Source organism: Electrophorus electricus, chromosome 7 (genome assembly GCF_041902795.1).
Source record: "Electrophorus electricus isolate QZ-2024a chromosome 7, ASM4190279v1, whole genome shotgun sequence".
NCBI classification, from domain to species: Eukaryota; Metazoa; Chordata; class Actinopteri; order Gymnotiformes; family Gymnotidae; genus Electrophorus; species Electrophorus electricus.
This window is the reverse complement of record NC_137503.1, coordinates 23,894,221-23,905,629: the sequence shown is the minus strand read 5'-3', so window position 1 is coordinate 23,905,629 and position 11,409 is coordinate 23,894,221. Positions and strand designations below refer to the sequence as shown.

At 42.1% G+C, this 11,409-nt stretch overlaps 1 protein-coding gene across 5 annotated transcripts in view; it reads left to right on the top strand.

The window, feature by feature from the left end:
• cep85l (centrosomal protein 85L) overlaps window positions 1-11,409 on the top strand; it is a 44,809-nt gene continuing 33,400 nt past the window's right edge. Inside the window, exons 1-3 of one of the 5 annotated variants that reach the window (XM_081716887.1) lie at window positions 4,045-4,428; window positions 6,886-6,949; window positions 7,092-7,256. Coding sequence is in view for 4 of the 5 variants with exons in the window: in XM_081716884.1 (XP_081573010.1) it covers window positions 4,365-4,428; window positions 7,092-7,256 (229 nt within the window). In the remaining variant the exon portion in view is untranslated. Of the gene's footprint in view, window positions 123-3,824; window positions 3,949-4,044; window positions 4,429-6,885; window positions 6,950-7,091; window positions 7,257-11,409 lie in introns of those variants that run through there. The other 4 variants (XM_081716886.1, XM_081716885.1, XM_081716884.1 and 1 more) reach the window with 4 other exon arrangements.

Genomic DNA, 11,409 nt, shown 5'->3' with positions numbered 1-11,409 from the left:
TGTGTGGCTGCTTATTGGCTGAGCTGAGCGAGTTCCTCTGTGGAGTTTCAGTTTAGCTAACGTATTTCCACTTCCTCCTATGACTTCTGCATAATGTGCCTTTCTCATGAAGAACAACACTTGTAAGTTAAATGTTTTATCTTGCTTCTCTTCTAAATTTCCACGGTGCTTTTCTCTTATTTAAATCATGTCAGTGGACCAGTGCATGTCTGAGTGCTCCACAGGTTCTGTAGAACATAGCAAGACGGTCCTTTTTGAAACTAAACCTACATGTTGCAATATGTTTAAGCAGAAATACAACTTTTAGAAAACCCTTATATATTTGCGTGCATGTGTCTTTTGTAACTTATAAAGACAACTATGTTTAATCCTCCGAACATTGCCACTGGTCATAGAGCATTATTAGGAATGCTTGTGGTAGTGTTCAGGTTAGAAGTCTTTGATGCACTAATGATGTGGCTGGCCTATGTGCTGTCGGTCCCCTGTGCTGGGGCTCTCGCTGAGCCGCCTGTTTCCTGAGAGACAGGAAGTGGAGGCTGGGTGAAACCGGCGCAGGCCTGATAACGTTCTCAAAAACACTGATTCGTGGCGTCCTGTTGGCTTAAAGTGCCGCCTGTTCCATGTTTGGGTAACGAGGCGGGATGCTGTGCAACACGCACTCTTTGAAAGAGCCCCCAGAAATGGAGGCAAAACACGCACAGTGTGCATTCCTCTAGGAGGAAATGTTTTTGTTTTTGTTGATAGTGGTTATGATCATTACTCTCTGAGAACAGCAGCGAGCCAAAAATGCAGCTTTGTTCTTCCAAAACAGGACATTTCGTCACGAAAAGTCAACGAAAAACATTCTATCACTTAAGCCAATGTTGAATGTGAACAAAGTTATGCCCTGCTTAGTCAACGTGTGATTCTTTCAGCACTCTTCGCACGTGATACCCAAGCCTATAATGTCTGCCGCCAGCTGATGACGATCTTAAGGGTTGCGTTCTAGCAGCGACGCTCTGACAGCGGTCCGATTGTTCACGGCAGAGCGTGCTCTTTGTTCGACGGTGAAGTGCGGCCTCTGCGCTGAGCAAGTGGGCCGAGGCGTTGCTCATAGCTGCTGTTGTGCTGGAGACACTCGGTGCTGTCGGAAACCTGGAGGGCTCTCGGCAGCACAAGTGTGGCAAGACTAAGCCCGCACTATACGGGAATGTTTAGATGGTCATTGTACTGTAAAGGAATGTTTACATAGTCATTGCACTGTAAAGGAGTGTTTACCTGGGGACGTTTAGGCATACGGTGGAAGATGATTCATCTGTACAGCAGCCTGCTGCTTGGCACATTTTAAAAGCTGAAGTAACGCGAAAGTGTTTACTTGGCAAGTGGCTGACAGGAAACTGCAGGCTTGATATGTCGTAAATAAACACTGAGCGTCACACAACCTCTTATGATATTTTTTGTATAGCATTTCACTGGAGGTCCTGCTAGATGAAAAAAAAAGGTTTTATAGAAAAGAGACACTCAATAGCTTCATGGTCTGTACATCTGTTTAAAATCTTGTGAAGAGAAAATAAATTTGATGAATGACTAGACAGGATCAAGCATTGTGAGTGGATGCTGCAGCTCTTGCACACAGTAAATACTGTCTGGAGTAAAAGCTGTGACTGACTGGAGGTTTTGTTGTTTTGAATCCACAAACTTCCCATACAAGCTCATTAACACTCAGACAATACGATTATTGTTTTAGAAGGTATCTGTAAGCAGAGTTCATGTTTTCCAGTTCCAGTGGTAAATATGAATTCTGGGGTTCTTCTCGCGTGCACTTGAACACAAGTCTTAATTAGTGGCGATTAATTAATTGTAGGTTCATGGTAAATTGACTCAGAACAATGCTGCAATCGTGTGCATGTCCTTCATCTCAAATCATTTTGTTGTTTATTGCTGTTGAGGTTAAGTCCAACCAATCACCATGCGTGATTTCATTTCATGCTAATTTGTATTTAATTCTTGAGAAATATTAAATGGGTTATAAATGCATTTTCATGAAGTTACTGACTTTCTGTGTGTTAGAGATAACAAGGTTACCGAATTTAAAGAACATTTGTGGTACGACCATGCCAAATGTCTTGTAACAGTGTGCTTGTTACACAGAAGATTACACTATAGTGTTTGTTTTGCAATACAGAGATTGTGAAGTAGTCTGTTTCCAGTAGAAAATCACCAAACTTTATAATATAGGATACTGTGGTGAAAGGTCAATAAGTCACTTTACTGTGATATTTAAGTAGAATTTTCAACAACTAGCCATATTTGTGTTTTTGGTATCTAACATTATATTACTGTAACATATGTTCCTATTTGCCAAATTACTTTTTGTCAGAAGTATTTTTATAAAATGCATGCATTTCATCTATGAAGTGCATCTATTTTAACTTATATATTATGAAGCTATTGTTATTTTATGTTAGAGACTGGTCTGCATATGACAAAGTCATATGTTGGACATTATCCATATTGGCCAGAGATTGAAGTTGCTGACTGCACCATCTCACTTAAGGACTGAATGTACTTTCTGAATGGCAGTATAGAAGTTATTTATAGTGCTCTATAGCATTTGTGTGGAACCTTGAAGACTTTTTGTTCTGAGTTGGGAGCATGCAATAGAATGAATGGAGGATTTATAGGATGGTTACATCGTAACTGAAATTTAAATCTCTTGAATAGGCTATCATTGCAGTGTATCGATGTAATACGAGTGGATGTTTACACTCAAATTCACATATAAATATGCATGAAGAATGCTTTACTTAGGAATTATTTTCTCACAGTTCATCTTTGCTATGTTTAGATAAGTTGTCCTGCATCACAATGGGAACTGTATTATTCATGTAGCTATAACATTATATTCCGATACTTGTACTGATCATACATTCTACTTACATTTTTCAGGATGTCTTTGAGGCAAATTTTCATGTCTTTGACAGTCAGTTGCAAGTCCTTGAACAGGTGCCAAATGGAATCCAGTGTCCTAAATAGTTCTGCTGAAATTCTTGTAGAAAGTGGGAGGGGGATTGTGAAAACCTTTAGTTTTTGTGTCACTAGTTCAAATCAAATGATGTTTAGCAGTCGACTGCTCTTTATAAAAACAAATCTCACGGAACATCACTGCTGTCCTAGATGAATGTCTTCATGAATGTTCGAACAAAGCATCCAACTGGTTCCAAGCTGTTCTATAGCCTACCAAATGCTTCACTGACCCACTTTTTTTGTGTAACTTTGAGACTGGTATCATGGAAAAGAGAAAAATCACAATACAGGCTTATACAAGCAATACAAGCTATCTGTTTCTTATTACCAGTTGTAAATTAAATTCCATTATAAAACATTAGTTATAAAAGCACTTCCTCTTCTAAAAGTAAAACATTTAAACCAAAACTAAACCGAATGGTTTTTTTTAAGTCTCCCTGATCTATAACAGCTAAAACTTCATTTTCGTTAACTTTTACTACGGGGCTAGGCCTATTGAAAGATTTTAGGCCAACGAGTACATATGAATTTAAATAGACCTTAAGAGTGCTGAAACGTTGTGAAGGTCGTTTTCTTTTGACAAAGCATGCTTTCAGTCCAGAGTGGATGGGCGATATACTTCTGATGACTAGTGTAAATAGACTAATGCCTAGTGTAAAACTCCCGCTAACGTTCATAATGTAAGTAAAGAAATTTCGACAAGAATTTGAACATACTGGATATAGCACTATTTTATACTGGTATATGTTAAAGCCCTCAGTCGGTTCCATTACTTTGCCTGTCCTAAGCGCAGTGAGTTTCCTAAACGTGGCAAAATTGACTTGGAGGTCACAATAACCGACTTCGCGCCTTGCCGATCAACGCGGAGAGCTGCCTACACGGAGGTGTACATGTCCAGAGCAAGATCCACTCGAAGAAACTTTACTCGTGTCAGAAATGCAGGTACAGGAATAGCCTCCACGCTCTGTTTCTCGAGTCCTTGGTTTGCTGCCAAGGTGTCTAAAAGCTTGGGAGTGGGAGGTATTAACGCTCTGACTGCGCTTTCTCTCCTGCGAAGAGTGAGAGCACATCGTCTCGCTACAGTCGCCAAGCGAGTCGACTGTAGTCGGTGCAGGCTCTTGTGGATTCCTGACATATGCAGTAGCTAGCTGATTCGGAGCTCATGATTATCGCGGAATAGGGCGATTTTACGTTTGATGATTTCATACGTGTACTGTCTTATCGTAAAAAATGGATTACAGTTCTACCTAGCCAGCGCATCCACTCGTGTTGCTGGGCTCGGATTTTGGGAATCCCGGTTCTTTCTGGAAACGACCTTCTCAACATCGCTTGTTTTGCTAGCTTGATAACGCTAGCTCATGAAACCAGTCGAGATGTGGGGCCGAAACGATTTCGAGGTCGGATTTGATGCTTATAAAACAGGTAACCCACCACTGGCGTGTGATGATACGGAGCTAGGTTACGTTGGCTGGCGGGCTGCCTCTGGATTAAATCACTTTGATTCCTTACGGAATCTCGGTTTATGATTTACGGCATCTTATTGTTAAGATAGCTAGATTAGCTAACATAAGATAAGATAGCTCGGGTTTTCGGGATTACTATGAACCAATATCATCAGTGGGTTCTTTGGCAGTAGCTAAACCAGCTAGCTATAAATCCTACCTAACTGAGGTAACGTTACCTAACTAACATCGTTATATACGGGTAAGGGCGACACGTAGCCAGAGAGCTAACGCTAGCAACACTGCCTTCATTCTAGTTCGCCTTGGTTGCCCTGGAATTGCGACTTCTCTAGGTGATAATGCTAACTATCTTACCTCATTTTATCGAGCTAAAATGAGGTGTTAACTAGCCAAGCTTGGTGTATATCTTAAATTAAAGGACAACGTTGCTGCTAAGGTAGCTAGCTAGTATCTTAAGCATCTTTTATTTATAGTTGTTAGGTATACAACAAGCTAACTAACTGAAGCCTGCTTATATGCGTTGTGATTCATCAGAGATGAGTTAGCGCAGCTAGCTAGCAAGCGAGCTGGATATTGTGTAATTTGGCTTCACACAGAAAGCATTACTCATCTATGAAACGTCATTTCACGAGGATTATAATTGTGTAATTAGCGTTACCAGATTCGAAGTTGGTTTGCTAGCCTAGCTTTGTTGGGTTATTGGATAACCAACATTTGGCTTTCTTTGGGTGCTTTACCGCCGAATTGAGGATGAAGCTATATGGAAATGTTTGCTAAAAAATTAAGCCAAATGCAAGTAAAATCCGTTTTGTTTTTTCTTGACTGTCGTGTTTGGAAGTAATATTTTATAAAACCGATTGTAATACTTATAGCAAATCTTTTTGACACAGCTTGACTACTTGGCTAAGAGCTGCACCAGCCCTTGATACTTCAGAAATAAATCTACGGTGAATTGTAGTAATGTCACAGGTAGAAGTGTGCAGATTGTTTTTGTTTGTATTTTTCAGTAAAAAAAACAAAAAACAAAACCGACATACTACCAACAGTTAATTATATAAAGGCATAACGGCTGTCACAGTGAGTAAGTGGGAGAACCTCAATATGTAGCAGTATGTAGTTCGTCACGTTCCTTGCTTTAGGAAAACGGTCATCATCCATTTCTGCTGGGACATTTTAAAACCTAAATGAAACAACTAGATTATCTCTCTAGACTGCAGTTCTCCCGATATGATCTCCTGTAATTAAGTATGGCAAAGAGTGTCATACAACATAGTGTTTTCATATAATTTTTAAATAAAGGAGACATAACTGAAATGGGATACTATGTTGGTGATGGTGATTGGTTTGAAATCAGTTCAATAGAGACAGGTTTATCTCAGTCATGTCTGTATTGGACTGTGTGCTGCATCTTCCTGGGTTAAGACACTAGCTAAAAATCTGAAACATTTTTGAAGAGCATGCTTTTACTTTCAGTAGATGGTTGCCCCTGTACCCAGTTCACCCAGCATTCCCTTTTTGTATAGATAAAGCTCTGTTGTTGCCTAAAGCAGAAGCTGGAGTCACAGATTGTATATTTTATAGAACTGTGGTTCATTGAAAGCTTGTCCATTGAAACTGTATGCTTTCAGGACTCTTAATAACTTGGTGAAAAGGTTTTTTGCCTGTTCCAATTTTATGCCTTTAGTTGATTTTAGACCTTGATGCACTACAAGAGAGAGGCTACAGACCCAACGTTTTGCTGCCTGGATAAGGGCAGAACCACTTACTCATGGACGAGCAAGGCATTCCATTATCTACATAAAATATCAATCACATGAACCAATACTAATATTTAACTTATGTGCCCATACAGATATATGGAAGTACATGTGTTGCTGTGAAACTTTAACCACAACACAAGCCTTCACTCTTAAGCTCCCTCCTGGCTGGTTTTAAAGAGGGCAGCCTTAATGACTGCATCTAACCAGATTACACCCCAAAATAGATCAGGTTAGCAGATAAAGAGGACAGGCTCTTCGGTGGATGACTAGACATCTGCGTCTGTGCTTCTCGCCTTCGCTTGTCCTCAATTTGTCCTTGTTAAACAGAGGGGAAGAGCAGCTAAGGTCAGGCTGAGTGAGGCTACCATTGGTTTCACACTGAAAGAGGCTTGTGCCAGCTTGCCTTTGGATGTGTGCTAACTGGTTTTCCCCTTTTCTTTGTCATGTCACTTTCCTTACAGTGCATTCTTCCCATGTCACTTTCCTTACTCACTGTACCGTGGTAATGCACTACTGTATACAGTATTACGCAAGCCTATTGCTTTAGCCTTTCTAAGCCATAGGTTATATTATGTTTATCACGAAAGCAGAATTTGTGATGCATTTTAATATTTATGTGAACATCTGTCATTTTTTTTCCCCTAAACATTCAACAGTAACTGGCTGTTTCCAGTCACCTCAGCTGCAGAAATCAGGATTCGGTGATGTCTAGCTAAGCAGGCAGGCTTCTTGCGTCTTATTATTCAAACCTCATTCGATCCTCCAGTGCTCACGCTGGGGTTGTTTAGCGTCTTTGTGCTGCGTGTTTGCCCGCGTGGGCCACCGTCTCCCTGGTGACCGTGTCCTCTGTTGGGCCATCTAGGTTCCAGCACGTCCTCCCCTGGGTGGGTCCCAGGCTGTGAGTCAGCATGGCAGGGGCCTTCTTCCTCCACCGCCAGCAGCAGCAGTAACCGTGGCCGACGTCACAGCGCCGCCTCCGACAGTGGCGACACCGGCATAGGCACATCCTGCTCTGACAGCGTTGAAGGTAAGTTGCGTGGTAATCTGTAGCAACACCCTTTTTTTAAAACAAAGCCAGAACTAACGACTCGATTCAACACTTCTGACTTGGCCGGATGGGTCAGATTCAGGGAGTGTTGGTTATTGACTAGCCCAGACCAATTGCTGTTCCAGTAAGACTTTAGTTTAGAAGAGTGGCCATTACAAATGAACTCCATTTGCAAAAGTCATGACCCAAGTGCTTTAGCCCTGAGTCAATTGAATATAGCCTGAGCTAGCATCTTGGCTTTAATTAGCCATGTGAAACAAATATAGACCATTTCCTGTTCTAGTTCGGGCAGCGCACAGTATTGATGAAGCTGGCTTTCCTTTGTTTTGCTTATTCGAATTCCACTATGCTCCTCAGGAAGAGTAGAAGAAACTAAAACCAAAGTCTTTAGTAATCCTCAGTTTATATTTATATCAAGGCACTCCTTTATTTTTTTGTGAACATTTGACTTATAACTAGATAGCCTTTAAGTACAAAGTCATTAATTTGCATGACTTTACCAGCTGAGTCCTCTAATGCTGCCAGTTATGGTACTGGTACTGTCAGCAAGTGCAGTCATTCTATATCGCAATCATTCATACTGCTGATCAGCATACGTCCAGAAGTAGTGTGCATTTGTGGTCCAGGTGCTGTTCACTTGAGGTTGGTGTCCTTGTAGAACAGCAAATTGACCTTTTTCAGAAAGGTGTTTTGCCTTTGGTATTTGCATCTTTTTGGCAAGTGTGATTCTGTATGCTTGGAAAGAGAGAATTTAGACAATCCAAATTCTGACTTATGTTTGTGAAATGCACAATATTCACTGATTTTTCTTCCCTTCCAAGCATTCTTCCCAAATGGCTGAGACATGGACAACAGAATGTTTTCATATCTCCACTCATGGTTGTCAAAGCAGTATATGGAAACTATTGCACAGTGTGACTCCAATTGCCTTTACAGGGAATATTGTTTTTACAGGGCAGAACTGAGGTGTGGTCTGGTCGTTAAGTCACACATCTGCTCTTAGACAAACATCAGGGCAGCTGTTCTTCCCCTGTGCCTGTAACACTTGGGTGATGAATTCTCTGCCCAGTATACCACACGGCCAAATCTTAACTCAACAACAGCTCAATAGACCCATGCTGGTTAGTTAGACTTTTTACACTGGAACAGAAGTCATCTAAAGTCCATGCTCGATCTGTAATAAGTCCTGACTTGCAGTATAAATGTACATCTTTCTATACACATTTAAAGAGCCACTAATGTGATTACACAGCGCAGAACAGCCAGCGCTGAATGTTGCTCTTGTTTGTGAGATGTTGACAACAGCGTTGTGGGGTCTCATCCCCCTGCTGTTCTCTCTGTTTACCCAAAGGAGGACTGGTTACTGTGGGAACCCCCGAGATGGCAGCAGTCAACAGTTTGCAATTGGTGCTGTGCATGGTCGGGGGGATTTGAGCTGTATGTTCCACAAAGCAGTGTGTCCTCGCTGGTGTGATCTTCCCAGTCTTGGCCTGGAATCATGGTGGACAGCAGTCAACACCCTGCTTGTGTGTCGTCACCCAGTTTTCTCCCTCTGCTGCAGACCCACACCCCCCGCCTTCTTGCAGCTGGAGTCGCTGGCTGGCACTCTGGCCACTGGCACATTCCCACTGACCACACCACATGAGCCGGGGCGTTAATTGATCTTGTTACCATAAGGGATATCAGGGAAGCCAGAAACAAGGTCACATGCAGGTCCTCCTGAGGCCTGCCGTATGTGCCATAACCTCGGCTTCTGCGGCCGGGCTGTTCCTAGAACCTGGGAGGGCAATGGAATATCTCTAGAGCGCCAGAGCTGCTTGTTTCAGTCAAGCATGTGTTTGAGCCTTGCATGAGCTAGCATCGGTGATCAGGCATGAAAAGCAGTCAGAGTTGGCCCCAGAAGTAGGGCAGATCTGCCATAGACAATTCTGCGATCGCTGCGTAGGAAAAGGGGCCATGCTGTCACTGAATTGTGGAGAAAACATACACTAGTGCCCTGACAGTGCCAGGCACTGGCCATCTCCTCCTACAACCATCTATGTGGCTGATTCAAGACAAGCAGGGAAGCAGACTATATTATGTTCTCAGAAAGGAGTGAGTCTGGTTCACAATGTCCAGTACATTTCATTATCTACCCAAGCCAATTGAGTTTTCTTTCTCGTAAACTCACTTGGGTGGGGGAATACACTGAAGTAATGGGTTCTTTTACAACAGTCATTGTGTGCCGAAATATTGCACATAGTACACAGATATATATTCATCTTACAAAGCATTGTAATATATAGGGCTGCGTACATTCTTTAAGGAAGAGCTTCATTCTTTAAATCTCAGGGTGCTCTGCTGTTAAAGGGTGGCATTTCTTGGAAACCTTTCTTCCAAATTCTTTCCATGTGGAGGAGATCTGCATGCAGGCTCTGTGGCTGTAATCCACACAAAAGGGATGTTATTCTGAGAGCCACCGCATAATCACTAGCCTCCATCTAACCTAAAGTTTACAACCGGTCTTTTCTCCAAACTCCATTTGGCTTCCTTTCCATTCCACCACAAGCACATTTGAAAGCAGCAACTGGCTGTACAGTTTCTCAGTTCTCTTGTTTCATCTGGATGTTCTGAAGTAGTCGTTGTTCTCCATTAAATATTACTGTGAACATTCACATAGCAGACTGTTTTCTGTAGTCTGCTTTAGAAATGTAGCTTCTTCTTTTTTTAACACCAGTGCTGATTTGTTCTCCTTAAGTGAGTTGCATAATGAGAGGATGGCCTTGTTCCAGTTCATTAGAAACTGCAGCATGCCAAAGCCTGGGGAGACGGCCTGCATCGAGGACACTCCGATGGATCCCGTTCTCCAAGTGACCCAGGATGCATAGAGAATCCCCGCGTCCCAAACCGATTGGCTTCAAAAAATTAAAAAAAAAAAAGCTAGTGAATCCAGCGCATATAGTTCCAGACAGCGTTTATAAATATAGGTCAACCTAGCTGGCATCTTGGCCTATGTCTAGTGGCATGTTAGCATGTCTAGTGAACAGAGTAAGGAGTCTCTGCTGCCTTGTTTGTCAGATGCAAGATAAATGGAGATGCTGCTTTTTATGGAGGGTAGGGTAAGAACTTCTAGAAGTAGATTTTCTGTTAGTTGCATATTGATATGAATGAGCAGTGTATCAAAGTGTCATCAAAAACACAGCTGGTACTTACATTTGTGTTATTCTGTTAATAAGTGAGGATTATTAACACTTAAGTGAGGATCAGCTTTATAGTTCTTGGCCTTGATCCTTGCATTTCTACCCAAAGAGTATATACCTTTGACTCGGGTAACAAGGCCTTGACATTTCTTCTGTTTCAACCTTAAGGTTGGCAAAGTGGCCTTTTAGAATCCCCTTTTTCAAAATTAGCTGCCTAAGTGACCTAGAACAAAATGCAGGAAATTCCTCTTAATTTTGAACCAGGCCGCCTCCTGACCCGAGTCACTAATTATACATCACTGCAGCAGGAATGGCTCCCTTATAATTACCCTTGGGGTAGCCACGGCTCCGTTCGGGTGTTCCTTAATAACGAAGTCCTGGATCATGGTTTCATTATTGTGTAAACCTCTGAGGCTGTGTGGATCTGATAGGGGATGATGGTAATAGATCAGTGTGTTCATTCCCAAACCGTTAGGCAAATTCACAGCTGTTTTATGCCTCTTAGTTTAACAGACAAATCCTACTCCCTTTGCACTGAACATTTACTCTAGCATGTCTGGAGTATAGATTTGCCTGTACAGTGGAAGGACTGATAAGTCACATTCGGTACAAACGATAATGATTCACAAAGCATGCATTGGACGCAAAGTCCCCGTCAGCCATGTCCTCGTCATTACCCGACAGATGATGGATCTGCTTGCCGTCCCCCGTGTCTTATTTTGGTTCACAGAAACATCCTTTTCCATTGAGGCTTGCGTAATGGAGGTCATACCTAGGACACCATCTTAGTGTCAGGTTGCGCTGTAAGGATTGCCGGTGTTGAAAGGCAACCCCAAGTCCCATGACTTATTGGCCAAGAATACACATGAAGGTGGCCAGCATGGCACAGCATGCCATGCTCCTAAACAATCTATAAATAATGTTCTTCAGAACAAGCTGCCTAAACCCAATTA